The sequence below is a fragment of the Adiantum capillus-veneris genome, chromosome 24 (genome assembly GCF_014529385.1).
Source record: "Adiantum capillus-veneris isolate H3 chromosome 24, ASM1452938v2, whole genome shotgun sequence".
In the NCBI taxonomy this organism is placed as follows: Eukaryota; Viridiplantae; Streptophyta; class Polypodiopsida; order Polypodiales; family Pteridaceae; genus Adiantum; species Adiantum capillus-veneris.
Genome location: NC_140954.1, coordinates 117,632,202 through 117,650,696, shown reverse-complemented (window position 1 = coordinate 117,650,696; position 18,495 = coordinate 117,632,202). Strand labels below are relative to the sequence as shown.

At 41.4% G+C, this 18,495-nt stretch overlaps 1 protein-coding gene and 1 pseudogene across 3 annotated transcripts; both read left to right on the top strand.

Moving 5' to 3' along the window:
* The first annotated feature begins 5,220 nt into the window (after positions 1-5,220).
* On the top strand, positions 5,221-9,469 carry LOC147427011 (uncharacterized). Of its 2 annotated transcripts, XM_086497944.1 has the most exons (7): positions 5,221-5,354; positions 6,193-6,221; positions 6,349-6,438; positions 6,531-6,607; positions 7,758-7,766; positions 7,877-7,983; positions 8,087-9,469. In XM_086497944.1, the coding sequence occupies exons 1-7, from the start codon at positions 5,221-5,223 to the stop codon at positions 8,136-8,138; spliced, it is 498 nt and encodes a 165-aa protein (XP_086354070.1). In that variant the 3' UTR covers positions 8,139-9,469. The 2 variants fall into 2 exon arrangements, 1 of the variants encoding a protein (XP_086354070.1); XR_015186114.1 differs by lacking the exon at positions 5,221-5,354 and having other exon boundaries at positions 5,675-6,221; positions 6,531-7,766; positions 7,881-7,983; positions 8,087-8,120.
* LOC147427010 (uncharacterized) lies at positions 8,726-11,436 on the top strand (annotated as a pseudogene). The gene is made up of 4 exons (XR_015186146.1): positions 8,726-8,768; positions 9,036-9,221; positions 9,646-10,053; positions 10,837-11,436. The product of XR_015186146.1 is annotated as an uncharacterized LOC147427010 (transcript).
* Positions 11,437-18,495: the final 7,059 nt, after the last annotated feature.

Sequence of the window (18,495 nt, the reverse complement as noted above, 5' to 3'; positions counted from 1 at the left end):
AGAAGGAGTATTCTTACGAGAAAGATGTACATTTTCTCACATAATCACTCATATTAGCATAGCTTAGCTTATTAATTGGCATGGTAGAGGAGATGAACATGCATTGAAGCTTGGCTCTCGGTTGGATTTGCATCACAAAGCCAAGAGTTGTCGGTGTAGGCCTTCCTTCTCACAAGCTTGGAGTAGGTGATAAGCTTTCCATTAAAGCTTGAGAAGGAGAGAGAGTCTTCTTACTCCACATGGGCTACTGTGAGTGTGTAGGTGATAATGCCTTTTAAAAATCAGTCCCCCTCTCTCTCTCTTGGTCGACCCCTCTTGCTATTTGCTCTTGCTAGCATCCTATTGGATCTCCCCAGGCTTGGCCAATGGTAATTAAGCAGCATAAGTGATAGCCTTCTGACATGTGTCCCCCTTTCCCCTTTTGTGAGAGCTTTAGGTAATTATTTAATTCAACTAAACTATCATTGGGCTGCTGAATGCTCATTGGTCCCCTTGGGAGACTGTCCAATAGTCTTCTAGAGAGCTTAATTCTTATTGGTTCTTTTATTAAGTGTTGTTAAATTAATTAAACTAGATTTACTCTAACCTAATTCTCAATGGTCCACCTCATTCATTACATGCTGCAAAACAAACATGCGCTCGTTTTTGTTGTCATCTGCATCTCTGCTAGTAGATGCATAGTTGCCCTGTTCTCTCTTTCCACTTGCTTTTCCCTTTGGACAGTCACGTGACATGTGACCTCTTTCACCACAAGTCCAACATTCTCTGCTATCTAGAGTATGTTGCTGCCTACTTCATCCTGCACCACGACCTCTTTGAGTCCCCCTGCCTTGAGACTGGTTTCCCCTACTACCTGTATTGTTTTGATTTGATTGACCTTCCATAAATTGGCCCCTGCAACCCCTTGGGCCTCGACCACGACCTCTAGCTCTACCTCTGTTGGAGTTAGAATAGAAGGCCTGTTCAGAATTATTTCTGCCATGAGAAGAAGATGTGTCAAGATTCTTCTCCTCAAGAATAAGCAGTGAAATTGTATATGTATACAATGAATGAGCACAACTGTATCAAGAAGACCACAACTACATAACCATAACATGATTGCCAAACCACAACCATAACCTGATTGCCAAACCATAACCATAACATGATTGCCATACCATCATTGCATAACCATAACCATAACCATAACTTGATTGCCAAACCATAACCATAACATGATTGCCATAACATCATTGCAAAACCATAACCATAACCTATTTTCCTACCATAACCATACCACGATTGCCATACCATAATTCCAAAGCCATAACTATAACCTAATTGCCATACCATAATCATAATCGTAAATGAAATACAAAACCATAAACATAAGCATGAAATTATACATGTATACAATGAATGAGCACAACTGTATCAAGAAGACCACAGTTACAAAAAAAGCATATATGGAGGATGTCACCCTCATGGTAATGCCTCTTAGTCGACGGACTCTCCCTCCTCTTTGCAGCAGCTGGGTCAAAAGGGCCACAAGTCCATGCTTCTAACTATACTTCTCCTCTCGGTGTGTTGGAGGACGAACTTCTTCCAAAATAAACAATTAACCATAAGATAAATCTTCAAATAAGATATATAGATTCAATAATTTAAAGCATACGTATAATACTTACAAACTCATGTCGAAGTGTGTCATAGATCCCACTCCCAAGATCTGACGCTCCAACAGACTCCAAACGTGCTCTAGCTGTATCTCTATGTTGCTGAAATCTCATGTCTCTTGTGCAATCCCTGCCCATTCTTTTGTGTCCAATCATGCAGGCTTTGGACTCTTGGCCTTGTACCTTTCTCTCACCTCTGACCGACGGTGTGACATTGTGGCAATCGCCACACTTAAGATCCAATCATTCAAGACTGGATCATACCCCTTTGCCGATCTGTACTCTCTATGGAGTAGGGGTATGGAGGAGCTTTTTGCAGAAGCTTTGGAGGGAGCTTTTTGAGGAAGCTTTGGAGGGAGCTTTTTATGGAAAATGGACCGGTTGACAAATGTGTTGAAAAAACTCTCTCCATGAACTTTGTACTGGATTCCCTAATCTTATGCAAAAAGCTCCCTCCGCCAAAGGCGGATTAATATTGCAGTCTGTCACTCAAAATTGTGCCACCATATCAACAGACAATGCTACAGTGTGGTGGTTGGGTGGTTGGATGTCTTATATGCACTTCTCTAAGAATGTTCTTGTACACAAGCAAAATTACATATGAAAACAAGCGTAAGTTTTACATGCAAGAGTATTATACGACTCTTGATTCTACAAAATAAGTAATAGATTTTTTACCCTCGAATACAATAGAATTAAAATACGAGCGTCCAAAGTAAGTGGTGCTGGATAGAACTTCTTTGCTGCAGAATTTGGTTCATTGTAGAGGTTAGCCAAAGACAATGCATGCGTGCATGACTTAAAGGATGCAATGCACATAGCAGGGGAGGAGGGGGGGGGGGGGGGGGGAGGACCATTAAACATTGGGACATTAAGAGCTTCAACATAGGGATTCACATATTTTCCATTAGCACAATAAGAGCTGCAACACAGGATTTCACATCAGTTCTAGTTTTCATAGATGTAATGAGCTCATATTATCTCTAGTGGAAGGGAAAAGAGTTACAGAAATAGAATAGTCCACTTAATCACAATATCATTGAAGCCCACATATCTCTCTCACAATTCATGGATAGGGTTACAAGAATAGAAAATAACCACTTATTTACAAGATCAAGCTGCTTGCGAATAAGAATATCTTTTTCTTCAAAAGAATGTTAAAAGCGATCAATCATTTATAATGCTTTACAAAAAAGTTCAGTGTCTACACAATGCGAGGTGTTGTTTGAAATATCTATTGTAAGTCATGGGCCGGTGGATCTAACACAATGTTTGCAAAATCATTATCACAAAAATGCATGAAAGATTAACCTAGTTCCTATCTCACTCTCTCTCTTTCATGCACAAGACTTAGGTGAGCGTTAGTGCTCACATTCACCTTGTGCCAGAGAGAGAGAGAGAGAGAGAGAGAGAGAGAGAGAGAGAGAGATACATGGTCAAAGATAGAGCGAGAGAGAAGGAGAAAGATACCGGAGACTCATTCGAATTTCCAAACCGTCAATAATCGTTGGCTCTGTAAAAAACTTACCTATTAAGTTTTAACTACTATGTAAAGACTCTCTTCTATCAAACATCTCCGGCTCTCTCTCTCTCTCTCTCTCTCTCTCTCTCTCTCTCTCTCTCTCTCTCATGCACAACGTCATTGTGAGCGCTAGCACTCGCCTTTAGCTTGCGCATGAAGAAGCCAATAGTGAAGTACTAAATGAACTCATAAAAGCAAACCAACAATTCAATGAATTGAAATAGTAAGGGAATTGAGCCTAGCATAGAGAGCAAGGCAATTTCAGTCTACACACCTCTTCCAACAAAAAACGATGGATAGGAAACCTCCTCTTACATGCAAAGAAAACACAATCCTCTTCCATCACCCTTTCTCTCCACAATCACATCAAAGAAGCTCCAAATCCCCATGAGACAGATCTATAGGTGAAGAGCCGATGCGCCATGTTGAGAGCACAAGTTGGGTGCCAATTGTATTGAGAAGTTAGTAGCACAATCATATGAATGAGTTGCGGAGAAGAAATCCCAAAAGGAGGCGGGAGCTAAAACCCACAAAAGTAACTTGGCAGTGACTTGAAGACCTCCTAATTTTTCTACTTCACGATAGCTGAGGTGGATGAGCTTCTAAGAGCATTGTTCTCAGTGAAGTCATGTTGTGATAAGCAAGAACCCCGGGGGATTCACTATGGATTTTTGTATGGTATCACATGAGTGTACAAGAGGGGGGATTTTAGAGGCCAGACATAAGCGTATACAATAGGGCTAGCCCCCAATTATTTCATGCTCGTACGGTATGCATAAGGGAGGGGGGGACCTACCCCGGGGGGGGGGGGGGATATTAAGTGCTTATGCCATTAGACACATGCCCTAACAAGCCAATAAGAATCTTTCACATGAGGGTGTTGTTATTGGTATTTCAAAAAGTTAATTTACTCCACTAGTAAACTAAGATAGCTATACCAATGAGAAGATATGGTAGCTTCTAGATTTTTTGGGGGTCGATGCTACCATAAACTTGACTAATATTCTTCTATGTAGCCACTAGGCATCAATATCTTGGACATCCACACCCTCATTAGCCTCTTCAACATCATCATCATCAATACCAACATCTGCATAGCCTTTGTCTCCACATCTGCACCCTCATTTTATTAATTGTTGTCTTCTTGCACATCATCCAAGTTAGTATTCTCTTCTTCTTCTTCGTATGCAAACTCAATAGCAACACCAATGACATGATCAATTAGAGATTCTCCTGCACCACGATACCAAATTTACAACCATCATTGTAATCTATAATAAGTTTCCCAATCTTTGCCTGTGCGTGCATTGTTTAGTAGCTTTTCAAACTCTTTCTTCTCATCTAAATCCTTGATATTGTCAGTCTTAAGGACAACTAGAACTTTATCAGCTACCCTATGTACAATATCTTGGGGTTGATAGCCATATTGTTGTTGTATGAGGTTCAAAAGGGCTTCCTTTCATGTATTCCTTGAGTGGGGGGGCCTTAGTCATGGGATATGCTTATGTATCACCAAGTTGACTTATGTATTAAATACTTTAAAGATTCCCTCTTACGTATCCCCTAACTAAGGTCCTCACACTCATCCCTTGTGCACTATATGCTGAGACTAGGAAATGGCAGCAACATTGCATACACATTGCCAAACGGAGTTGCAGGCCTTGTTGGCAACCAGCTTGATGCCATTTCGAGTATGCTTTTGGATGGGGGGTTTGCTTGCTTAAATATGGTGGAGGCATGCCCATCCCATTTCAACCAATGAGAGCTTTGTGTTTGACTTGTTACTTGGTGAGCCAAAGGTCCTTTTTCCGATATCTGAATGCAGTAGCCACCATGTGGCATTAGATTTAATTTTTTAAAAAAACATCGCTGCCAAACTTCGCCTCTCCGTGAAAAGATACCAGATGAAGAAAATAAAAAGTGCACTCTACGTTGCATTGCAGTCGTAGATCATCAAGCTGAAGGGTACGTCACATGCTTGCCAACGTGATGAGCACTCCCAATGACAAGTCTATAGATTAGCAGCTCTTAGGGGGAGAAAGCATGGCCAACATGATGGAGAAGATCGGCGACAAACTGCATATGGGCGGCCACAAGAAGGAGAAGCCCCACACTGTAGGAGGGGCCCATGCGCCTCATTATGTAGCCCCCCTTGGCTATGATTCCAGATGGCAGAGGTCTCGTTCTAGTGCTACTGTAACAGAAGATATCAGATTTCAATCAATGATCAGTTGGCCTAATCTAGAGTCAAATCACCAACACTCATTGCCTTCCCAAGTCGTTCAGCACATGCATATGTCCTATTGTATTCTATAGATGTTATATAGCAAGGCCCACCAAGCAAGACTAGTTATGAAATGGTGATGCATATTTTGGATAGGTGCCCACTTAAACAGGGATGTGTGTAACACACATCCCTAAATTTAGAGTCCCCTGTCTACTTAAAAAGGGATGTGTGTAAACACCCTAAATTTAGAGTCCCCTGTCTACTTCTAAAATCAGAGATTTCCAAATTCCACTCACTTCAGGATCTGGTTTTGAACTCAGAGCAGGAAGAGAGTAGGCCTACAGTGGGGGCGAGAGTGGCTGTCACTCTCGCGAGCTTCAGTGTGCAATCTACCATGGAAGAAGTTTGAAGAGCTGCAGGTAGGGCCATACTGCAGGGGTCGCCATCTGCAGGGCAAGAGAAACTGCTACAGCAGCACGTATAGGCCGAGGTGCCATTCAAGAGGGGGCGCCGCCCACTGAACGAGCGAGGGCCAAGGGGAGACGCTCTCTGGTCAAAACTGAGAGGCAGCTGTGTCCCGAAGCTTGAGGGCTAGCGAGAAGCAGAGCAAGAAGGTCGAAGCTGAGAAGAGAACAGAGTGAGCGTCAAATGCTCAGACCAGAAGAGGGGAGAGTACTGCAAGGCGGCTAGCTTGAAGGGGGTTTGTGAAGACTCGTAATCAGTGAACTCTATAAGCAGAAGGGGGTGCGCTACAAGTGCAATCTACCATGGTCGACAACTTGAAGCAGCGATGCACTCTATAGACCACATGGCTCAAGTAACCTCTCTCTCTCTCTCTCTCTCTCTCTCTCTCTCTCACTCAGCGGCATGGACATGGGTTTCTTGATTCTTTTGATTGTAGGGTTTATTGCATGATTGCTGAGAGATTTTTCTGTCTTACATAGGGTATTGTTGCTCAAACTACTTGCAATGTTTGCGGTTTTTGTGGTCACAATCTTGCAAACTGGTATTTCACAAGTCAAACTCTGTCACAAGTAAGCTTACCTTTCATTGTAGGGGTTTTTGATGTTCCATGCTTGTTTCATATTATGTACATCTTGTGACATAAGTTTTTTGCTCTATCTAGATATTCAGGAAACCCTTTCTGTGAGAGCAACAATGCAGATTGTGTCCCTTCACCAAGGTCCCCGCCAGGACCCAACGGTAGTCCCCCTTCCCCCCCATAAAAGAAAAGCAGCACTGGAGCAATTGTAGGAGGGGCTGTAGTTGGAATTCTGGTGGTGGCCATTGCTATTTGTATTGTTGTCTACTGATGTTGTTTCAAGAAGAAACCCCCCCTGTACAGAAGGATCCCAAAGTCGATGTTCCTCGAGGAGGAGTGGAAATAAATCAAATATATGAAAACTCAGGTACATAATTCAGCTCTCAACTGAGACTCTCTCCATTGCATGTTTCTTTGTGTTGTTTCTCAAAAGGGCAGATGCAATGCACAACTCACTAAAGGCACTCTCTGAAGAACAAAGGGATGCTGCCAGTAAATCTTAAAGCATGTTTCTCTGTTTTGTTTCTAAAAAAGGCAGATGCTATGCACAACTCACTAAAGGTACTCTCTGAATAACAAAGGGATGCTGCCAATCCTTAAGAGTCATTTGGGTCATGTTTGTCTTTCTTGGCTTAGCAAGAAACAACCAACAATAGAAGGAAAGCCTTACCAAAACAGATATTCACAGCGTCTGTCTTCCCGAGCTTTAACCGCCATCTATCGTAGCTTTCTATTATGACATCTCAAAGGTTATCATGTCTTTGAAAGTCCCTGCTCTGGATCAAGCAATCAAAACTACATTTTCAGCATTAAGGTTAAGGTGGCTAGAGTTTCTACATGTAGATTCCACAACCCTTCCTAGTGTACCTCACGAGGGCGTAAAGGACAATTGCCACTTCAAAAAAGAAACACTGGTCTCGTTGATTTTAGCAGAGATGATTGCAATCAGATGGAAATGCCAACCAAACTCTCTTTACTTATTACTGAGTTTATATTAGTTAAGGATATGTGTGATGAACAATGTGGATGATTTTGAGTGATGGTGCAAAGCAGAGTTAAAAGTATTCGTGGGTGAAATGTCATTTTTGTTCTGCCATTGGCTTTCTATTGAACTTCTTGTTTTTCTTTTCAATTTAGGAGCTTGCTGAGGGTGACCACTCACTTGGCTTTTTTCTTCTTCTTTTTCTTTTCATGGATGCCAATTCCCAACAAGGCTATGCCGAAGCTTGCTGTTCAAGATCTCCTTTGAAGAAATCAAAATTACCACAAATAATTTCCGAACCAATCTTGGTCAAGGGGGATTCGGTCTAGTGTACAAAGGTTTCCTTCAAGAGTATTTTTTTCATGATTGCTGAGAGCTTTTCTTGAGTGTTCGACAGGATGGGACAACCAGATGTAGTGACTATGATAACATTAATTTTTGGTTATAGCCAGCATGGGTGCACAACGGAAGTTTTGAGATCTTCCAAGGAATGCTAGCCAAAGGTCTGGAGCCAAATGACTTTGTTTTGTCCAGCCTCTTGAAAGCCTCTTCAGGGTATGCTTGTCCATTGTCTTTGTAGTGGAGATGGGCTTTGATGAGGATGCCATGGTCGGAAGCGCTCTTGTTGACATGTATATGAAATGTGGCTACCGTCCAGGAACAAAGCTGCCGTTATGGAACTCCTTGACTGCAGGGGGGGCAAGGTTTAGTGTTGAGTTATGTCGAGGATTTGCAGAGACAAGGTTTGAAGCCGAACAAGCTGGAGTTTGCTTGCTTGCTTTCTGCTCGCAGTAGATTGGGTTAGGTGGTAGATTGGGTTAGGTGGTAGATTGGGTTAGGTGGGCAATGGCTGCACCCTTTTTCAACGGATGCACAAGAGGCATGGTGTTACCCCAACAATAGAGCACTTCACTTGCATAGAAGACCTACTAAGCTGAGCAAGCTGGGGTTTTCTTGCTTGCTTTCTGCTTGCAGTAGATTGGGTTAGGTGGGCAATGGCTGCACCCTTTTTCAACAGATGCACAAGAGGCATGGTGTTACCCCAACAATAGAGCACTTCACTTGCATAGCAGACCTACTGAGCTGAGCAGGGCTAGTAACACGAGCAGAAGATTTGCTTCAAAGCATGCCGGCTCCCTCAGACACTATTGGGTGGTCTACTGTGTTGAGCCATTTTAGGACATTTGGCAATGCAAGGGATGCTTCTCACTCTTCTTCTCGCTCACACTCCAATTTAATGCACCACACATGTTTCAGTGATTCAATAACGTCTTGAACCTTCAAGTTTCCATAAGCGATGGTGAATGTGATACACGCACCACTTTCGAGAGGGCGGGTTGGTGCTCCGGTGAGCACCAACCCGCGTTTCATTTGAGCTGCTTTGCTTGGCGAGTGATTATGCACATGTTCCTACTCATTAGCCGGTGCTAGCTAAGATGGAATCAATGGACACCAGGTAGTGGGGCAGCAGATGAACAATATTCGTATAGCAACCAACAAGGCAGTGGGGTGAAGAGTCTCTCTACAATGCAAGGATTGCAATCGAATGACTTCAGTTGGCTGATTGCTTGGACTGAGTTTATGAGGTGGATACCTCCTTGTCACAGAAGTTGTGAATGCACAAACAGGTGCAAAAGGCAGCCAAATCGGTGCCAAGTTCTGGGAGGTGGTATGCAAAGAGCACGACATTGATCCCACGGGGTCATACAATGGCGACGCTGACGGGCAGCTGGAGAGAGTGAATGTGTACTACAAAGAGGCAAGCTGCAGGCGCTATGTGCCTCTGGTCTACTGTGTTGAGCCATTTTAGGACATTTGGCAATGCAAGGGATGCTTCTCACTCTTCTTCTCGCTCACACTCCAATTTAATGCACCACACATGTTTCAGTGATTCAATAACGTCTTGAACCTTCAAGTTTCCATAAGCGATGGTGAATGTGATACACGCACCACTTTCGAGAGGGCGGGTTGGTGCTCCGGTGAGCACCAACCCGCGTTTCATTTGAGCTGCTTTGCTTGGCGAGTGATTATGCACATGTTCCTACTCATTAGCCGGTGCTAGCTAAGATGGAATCAATGGACACCAGGTAGTGGGGCAGCAGATGAACAATATTCGTATAGCAACCAACAAGGCAGTGGGGTGAAGAGTCTCTCTACAATGCAAGGATTGCAATCGAATGACTTCAGTTGGCTGATTGCTTGGACTGAGTTTATGAGGTGGATACCTCCTTGTCACAGAAGTTGTGAATGCACAAACAGGTGCAAAAGGCAGCCAAATCGGTGCCAAGTTCTGGGAGGTGGTATGCAAAGAGCACGACATTGATCCCACGGGGTCATACAATGGCGACGCTGACGTGCAGCTGGAGAGAGTGAATGTGTACTACAAAGAGGCAAGCTGCAGGCGCTATGTGCCTCACACCGTGCTCATGGATCTGGAGCGAGGTACTATGGATAGTGTTCGAACGGGCCCCTTTGGAAAGATCTTCCGCCCTGATAACTTTGTCTTTGGCCAGTCCAGAGCTCACAACAATTGGGCCAAGGGTCACTACACCGAAGGCACGGAGCTCATTGATTATGTCCTTGGTGTTGTTCGCAAAGAGGCTGAAAATTGCAACTGCCTTCAAGGTGAGTGACTGTAAGATCTCAATCTATCATTTTTATTGTATTTTATTCTGTGAAATGTTGTTTTGTCATGAATTCTTTGCCATTTCTCCGATGTTATAGTTCCATTTATGTCTGGTATAATGATTCTGTTGTTGCCAGTTTTATTTATATTTGACAATGTAGCTAGCATATGCAATCGTCTTGTTTGAAAACAATATTTAGATCTATCCTCAGTGAATGTTTGAAAACAATGTTCAGATCTGTCCTCAGTGAAGGTTGTCAGATATCTTTAAGTGAAATTTTCACCGCTACTGTTCTAACTTCTCTAGCTTCCTTATATCCCCCCTCACTTGGTAGACATTAGCTTTGATCTACGCTCACCACTCCCATCTAGTGCTGGATTCCAAATTTGTTTCAAGTTAGCAAGGCTTTGCCACAAACTCTTTCTTCAATTAATGTTGATCTGTAAACTGTATACCGTTTCTATGCTTGAGATGTTTGTCTATACACTATGATGCAAGCTTCTGTAGTGGTAGAAGCTTCAATGTCTTAGCATTGTGTCATTAATCCTACCAAACTGGTTGATGGTGTCTTGTATACCTGGAACGATGGTTTTTTATTTCTATTATAGCTAAATCTCATAGAAAAGCTAGCTTTTCTCTACTAATCAGTTAAATCTATGAATCCTTGCTTTGATGCCTTTGTTTTGTAGTTGTTTTGTAGTTTTGAGCTCTGCCTCCCATAGCGAGTTCGCGTTCTCAACGGCTTCCTTGGGCCTCATCTCATTAAGCTTCCTCTTTTCAGATTGCTTTGGCAAGGATGATGACGATGCGAGGAGGATTTTGTGTTGATGCTCACGATGGGAGGTCAGCACCTTGCAAGTAAAGCGATTGCCAGACGTAGGGTGAGTTCTCAGTTCACTTTAGTCGTGACTTATTTTCACATGCTCAATGCCCTTAGGCTTTAGCTACGGCGTCCGAATCCTGACCTGCTCATCAGTGATGCTTAGTCCTGACGTCCCAACCTACTGGAGCTAGCGTTCAAGTCCCAACTTCTTCCACTGCAGTCGCCAACGCTGTTGACTCCTTGAGCCTCTCGTTTCCTGTCCGATGCACTAAATCGGCTTTTAGATCATAGGTTGAACCATCTATCGGTAGCTACACTAAATCTTGTCACATTTTGTGAAATTTTTTCAAGGCAAGCTCGAAATCTAGCCTAGATTTTGCGAATTAGTGATACTCACAATTTTGGGTGGTAGTGTTGTATTAACTCAATAAAGAATGTACTTAATCTCAAACTGGATGTGTGACATTTACTTAATCTCAAACTGGATGTGTGACATCATAGCGTTAAAGATTTTAAAATCGTTAGTTTTCTTTACATATAGTTACAAATTCTATAGTCTCAATTTTCCACATGGTTATATGGCTTGATCGGGTGTGTTATCTTGAGCTATAGTTTCTTGCCAAGACACGTCTAGCATACCTTGGGTCTATGTGTCACACATACACAATGTTTTTATTTTGTATATAATTACAAATATAGCCTCAATTTTGCACATGGTCAGATGGCTTGACCAGGTGTGCCATCTTGAGCTATTGATTTTTACCTTCAGTTCTTCTAGCTATCCATATGGTTTGACACGTCTAGCATACCTTGGGTCTATGTGTCACGCATACACAATGTCTTTATTTTGTATATAATTACAAATATAGTTTCAATTTTTCACATGGTCATTTGGCTTGACCAGGTGTGCCATCTTAGCTATCGATTTTTACCTTCAGTTCTTCTAGCTATCCATATGGCTTGAGCGGGTCTCTTGAGCTATCCATTCTTACCAAATGTGTAGTTGTGCCTCTTTTAATGATAAAAAGCGTTAAAGATTTTAAGATCGCTAGTTTCTTTTACACATAGTTATAAATTCCATAGTCTCAATTTCCCACATGGTCATATGGCTTGATTGGGTGTGTTATCTTGAGCTATAGTTTCTTGCCAAGACACGTTTAGCATACCTTGGGTTTATGTGTCATACCACCACTTTGAAGTTAGATTACTTTGACTCTATTGAAAATGTGTTTGATTTTAATGTGTAAGATAATCCTTAAATCCCAAGTGGAAGCCCAAGATGAGGAGGACATTTTTTCTGGAAAAAGAAATTATGTGATGAAAATCCCATGTGGGAGCCCAAGAAATGTGGGAGCCCAAGAAAACGGTATACTGATCTTTTTTGAGAAAGAGGTCTCCGTACATAGGAGACTCCGGCAAAATAGTTAAGATTTATATTTTATGTACAAACTCAAAATTAAATACATATGGTGCTTTTTTAAAAGTTGCATTTTGCTTAAGCAAAGACGTGCATTCATATCACAGATAATTGTTTTTGTTCAAAAAGGTTAATCTTTTAATGGGTTGTTTTTTATTTGATGAGTGAAGTTTTTCATGGTTGTTTAAGAGTATGCATTATTTGTTATTTAGAGAACAATCCATTTCATATGTGTGCCTTAAATCCCATGTGGGAAGCCTACTAAGTAGGTGTCTAGTATCATATGTTTTAAGATTGAGATTTGCACCAGTTTACAAGGTAAATGCTATTTGTTTTTTGACAAATGACATTGAGACGATTGGTTTAATTTAATTTAGTATTCATTATATTTGTTTCTTTTTATGGTTTGTTCTCTTAACATCTATTGCAAATGAAAACATACTACAATGTACACTTCTGTCATTTGTAGTACAACATGTATTTTTGCAAAAACACGTGCTTCTAAAATTGTTATGTTACTAGTATACTTAAAATAGTGGGTCATTACATTCTGAACGAAATACGTATGAGGGGGGATGGCTCATTGTGAGAAAGTCCGTATCTTGTCCGTATGTAGGGGTGTAGGTTAGCAAGTAAGATACCGTACATAAGAGGGTTTCTCTAATTTTGATGCACGCAGGTGACATCCCCCCATTACTAATAGTGAATCCCTCGGGGCAAGAACCTACAAGAGAAGGCAAACAGGCGATTAAGTGCCCTAGATGCCTGCTGTTGTTCGCCTGTTGCATGTGCTGGATGGTGATGAGAGAGACGATGAAGCCGATATGCCATCCTTGTTTTTGTTGGGGGGAAGTCGGAACGCGTGAAGAAAGCCTTGGGCGCTAGTGCCAGATTGCATAGGAGGGAGAGCTATATGTTGTGCCTCTCTCATATTGGGTGCTAGGACCAGGATGCATAGGGGGAGAGCTGTCACCTACGGACTTGTTCGGCCACATATCCCCTCCCCTTTCCAACCTGCCACCTTCCAACAGTTTAGCCGCGTCTTCTTGCTGCCTGCACTCGATGCCCCCCGTCATTGGGTGCTAGCGCCAAGCAGGAAAATTCCCAAAATACCCCCACAATTTTGTCATAAATTCCCAAAATGCCCTTCAAATTCTCCAAAATACCCCTAGTTGTGAGATTAAATTTTTCCCAAGATAATTTCTTTTGTAGTTTTTCATAAGAAGACTGCAACACTAGAATTTGATTTGATTATGTATCCTTTGGATATGAATTGCTTCACTATTTTAAAACCTAATTGCCTTCTTTACGAGGTAATTTCTGACAAATTACATGCTAAGCATTGAAAAACAGATCTTAATTTGTCAAAAAGGAATAAAGATTAGAAAATCTTGATCAATCTAACCAAAATAGATACAAGGGTATTTTGGAAATTTCCACAAATTAGAGGGATGTTTTGGTAATTTTCCCCTTTTTGATATATTTTTCACGCTCTTTAGATTTTAAAAATATATATATTTTACACTTTGATAACAAAGTTTACATTGGAATAATTTACAAAGAGAGAGAGAGAGACTGCTCTAAAGAGTGATAGAATAGAGAGATAGAGAAAGGAGTAGGCAGAAGAGATAAAGATAGAGAGAGGAAAAATCAAATTATATATATATATATATATATATATATATATATATATATATATATGTATATATATATATATATATATATATATATATATATAGAGAGAGAGAGAGAGAGAGAGAGAGAGAGGGATAGAGATAGGTAGAGAGAGAGAGAAAGAGATGCGAAGGGATGACGTAGAGAGGGGACAGAGACAGTTGGGCAACTAAAGATTGTCTATAAATATAGGCATGGGTGTTGGTTGAAATATAACTAGATATCGTGTAAGCTCTAATAGATTCTCCCAGTGATGGCTTTAGTCTCGTCATGCAAGGTGAGTTTGTTCTTGAAGGAAGAGAGAGAGAGAGAGAGATGTGAAGGGATGTAGAGAGGGGAGAGAGACAGTTGGGCAACTAGAGATTGTCTATAAATATAGGCTTGGGTGCTAGTTGAAATATAACCGGATATCCTGTAGACTCTAATAGATTCTCCCAGTAATGGCTTTAGTCTCATCATGCAAGGTGAGTTTGTTCTTCAATACTATTAGCAACCTTTGTTACTTGATTTCCCTACAAGATTTGTAATGGTCAATCCTAGAGATTATAGGGGTTGTAGTAACAGCCAGATGTTTGCCATTATTTCTGCTCCTGATGACGATATTCAGACTTAGGTGTAAGATGGTGTGACACTAGGTGATCAATTTTAATTTGTATTAGTTTCAACCTTGTCCACAAAGTTTATGTTGGTCACAAATATGGGTGTGGGTATGTCCTCAAGATCAAATGTTTCAATTGTGGAGTTATCTGATAGCTTCGTTGATGAAAAAGAAAGTTTTTGGTTGGAAATTCAACCAAGAAACTTTACGAAACATTTTTTGTTCGCCAAGAATCAATGCAAGATGTTTGGATAGAAGAAGAAAATAAAGACAACAAAATATCTTCGAGTTAAACCAGACAGGAAAAACACAGAGTACACTAGAGTACATCGTGCACTAGGCATAAGTACTCCAAGCTGAGCCGAATGATTTCTAGGTGTTTGATTAAGAAAAAGGTAGGTGAAGTTCCCCATGTGTACAATGGAGATTGCGTTTATGAGCTAGACGTTGTCCCAAATAGTTCCACAAAAATGTTGGGGATGGAGCAGAAGTATGATGGCCATTGTTGGGTCAAGCTTGTTCATTCGAAAATGTTGTATCTAGCTTTAATCAAGATAAGTAAATGTGACAGACATCTCATCTACAAAAATAGCTCGTGCTCAATCAATGCAATGTGTGGACGGTCGAATGAGATTTCTTGGACAAGGAAGTTGCGAACTTCAATTTCGTCAATTGGTATGTTGAGCTCCGGAAACGGAACACTACGATGCTTTCACTGTGGTTAGAGTCCAGTTCTGCTTTGAGAGTGTTCCTGTGTTGGCTTTTTGGAGAATTTCATGATTTAATAGGGTGGCATGTATCTTCTTGTCCTACCTGGCCTATGTTCAAAGCATAATTTTTTTCAATATACATGCTACATTGAAGCTCTCATTGAACGTTCAATTGGATTGTAAAATAGCAAAGAAAGCTCCCTCCAAAAAGTGAAGGAGTACGAGCGGAAGTGCGACGCGAGAGTGCGAGAAGAAGAGCACGACGATATGGTGAACTCGCTCTACTGTAATGTGTAGAGCATAGTGAGTTCTTATTAGGTTTTTACAAAAGAATATGTGTACATACCTGGCGGCCCGCCCACTTACCTGCGCGACCACATTGGGCTTTATACCCCAACAACCTCCCACTTAAAGTCCAATGTGGTACTTTAAGTGTGAGAGAAGCTACTATACAAGCTAATATACAAGAGATGTAGAGAAGTGATGTACTACCCTACACCTAACTGCTTGCGAAAATGCGCAAAGCTCTTTGAGGGAAGTCCTTTTGTAAGTAGATTAGCAAGATTTTCTGTGGTGTGAACTTTGACAAGCTGAAGTTGCTTATCCTCGAGCATTTCCCTGATGAAATGATACTTCACATCCACATGCTTTGTCTTTGAGTGATAAACTGGATTGCGAGCCAATTGTATAGCACTTTGACTATCACAATATAACACAGGCATCTCTTCTTTGATTCCCAAATCTGTTACTAGTCGATTAAGCCAAATTGATTCTTTGCATGCCTCTGATGCTGCAACATATGCAGCCTCTGTAGTAGACTAAGTAACACAATCTTGTAATCTAGAACGCCATGATACTGCTCCACTAGCCAATGTAAAGGCATACCCTGACGTACACCTTCGGTTGTCTAAGTCACCTGCATAATCTGAGTCTGTAAAACCCTTTACACTTAGCTCCTGACTCCCATATCATATACGTATACTCTTTGTAGCTTTCAGGTATCTCAATATTCCTTTCACTGCCTCCCAATGTTTCTTGCCTGGGTTTGACATGTATCGACTTACTACTCCCACTGCAAATGCAATGTCTGGGCGAGTAGCAATCATTGCATACATCAAACTACCCACTGCAGACGCATATGGAATCTTATCCATTTCAGCCTGTTCTTCCTCAGACACAGGACAATCTTGTTTGCTAAGTTTCACATATGGTGGCAATGGAACACTCAGTGCCTTTCCCTTCTCCATATTGAAACGTTGCAAAACCTTGTCAATATACTCTGTTTGAGATAACCAAATCAACTTCTTTGATCTGTCTCTCTCAATGCGCATACCAAGTATATGACTTGCCTCACCCATGTCTTTCATATCAAACGATTTTGCCATCTTTGACTTCAAAGCTGAAATTTCTTCCAAGTGCTTGCCAGCAAGCAACATGTCATCCACATACAAAATAAGGATCAACCAACTACCATCCTTAGCCTTCTTTGTATATAGATAGTGATCGAACTCACTACGTTTGTAGCCTTGAGAAAGCATAAACTTGTGGAATTTATGGTACCATGCCCTCGATGATTGTTTTAAGCCATAAAGACTCTTTAACAATTGGCATACCCAATCTTCCTTGCCTTTCTCAACAAACCCTTCTGGCTGCTGCATGTAAATTTCTACATCTAAATCACCATGCAAGAACGCTGTCTTGACATCCATTTGGTGCAACATCAAATCTAATATGGCAACCAATGGAAGAGAGCATCTCAATGTAGTCATCTTGACCACCGGAGAGAAGACTTCATCAAAGTCAATGCCTTGTTCTTGCTTAAAGCCCTTGGCAACAATCCTTGCTTTGTACTTTGGCTGACTATCATGAGCGGTGATCTTATACCTGTAAACCCATTTACAAGGTAGAGCCTTTTTGCCCCTGTGGTAATTTAACTAGCTTCCATGTCTTGTTTTTATGCAGAGCTGTCATCTCTGACTACATGGCCAATTGCCAATTCCCGGAGTCCTTCATTTGCACTGCTTCCTTGTAACATGAAGGCTCATTGCCATCAGTCAACATGACATAGTTCATAGATGGAACAAACCTATCAGGAGGTCGCGTGACACGTCCAGATCTACACACAATAGGCGGCTCAGGCTCAGCCACAACCTGTGGTTCCACTCTATCCTGTCCTTGCTCCTCTTGAGCCCTGACATTTTGTCTTGCACGTGCAGGTCCATCTTCTTGGAAGACAACTCTTCTAATCTCCTGAACCCTCTCTGGTTTAGAATGATATTTGGATTCATTAAAGTGAACATCATTGCTGCGGACAACCTTTCTGGATTCGGGATCCCAAAGTCTGTACCCCATCTCACCAGAATTACCATAGCCTAGAAAGATGCACTTTCTACTCTTTGGCTCAAGTTTGTTCCTAAATTCCTTTGGAACGTGAGTATATGCCTCACAGCCAAAGACTCTGAGATGCTTGTATGAGGGAATTTTGCCTGACCATACCATCTCTGGCACTGAATCCTTCTGCAAAACCTTGCTAGGAGATCTATTTACAAGATGAACAGCTCTTGATACAGCTTCAGCCCAAAACCCATTTAGCAGCTGTGCATTAGACAACGTACTTCTGACCTTCTCTTGTATGGTCCTATTCATCCTCTCAGCAACACCATTTTGAGGAGGATTGTAAGGAGCAGTAAGTTCACGTTTTATACCTTTTGACTCACAAAAGTCCTGAAAGGCCTTTGAAACATACTCTCCACCATTGTCATTGCGTAAGCATTTAAGCTTCTTGCCACTCTGATTCTCCACAAGTGTCACGAACGTTTAGGGTACACTAAACGCTTCATCCTTGTGCTTGAGAAAGTAAACCCATACTTTCCTCGAGTAATCATCTATAAATGTCATAAAGTAAGAAGCTCCCCCTAGAGATAGGTTAGGCATAGGTCCACACAAATCACTATGAACAAGTGCCAACTGTGTATCTCTTCTACTTCTTCTATGCTTATGTGGCTGCTGTGTTTGCTTACCATACAGACAATGTTCACAGAATTCAAAATCATTAAATGAAAAGCCAGGCAAATAACCAGAACGAGACAAGATTTCCATTCCCTTCTTGGACATATGTCCTAACCGGCTATGCCACAAAGAAACGTTCCGCTGCTCGGTTACATTGATTACATTTTTAGAGACATTTGATACATAAATCATGTAAAGTCCTCCAGACT

Excerpts from the sequence above, each read along its gene's own strand:
- LOC147427011 (XM_086497944.1), top strand. The coding sequence starts at position 5,221 with ATGGCCAACATGATGGAGAAGATCGGCGACAAACTGCATATGGGCGGC. Across the intron at positions 6,439-6,530 it reads CAAGTCAAACTCTGTCACAA|ATATTCAGGAAACCCTTTCT; the intron begins GTAAGCTTACCT and ends TGCTCTATCTAG. Across the intron at positions 7,984-8,086 it reads CTCTTGAAAGCCTCTTCAGG|GAACAAAGCTGCCGTTATGG; the intron begins GTATGCTTGTCC and ends GCTACCGTCCAG.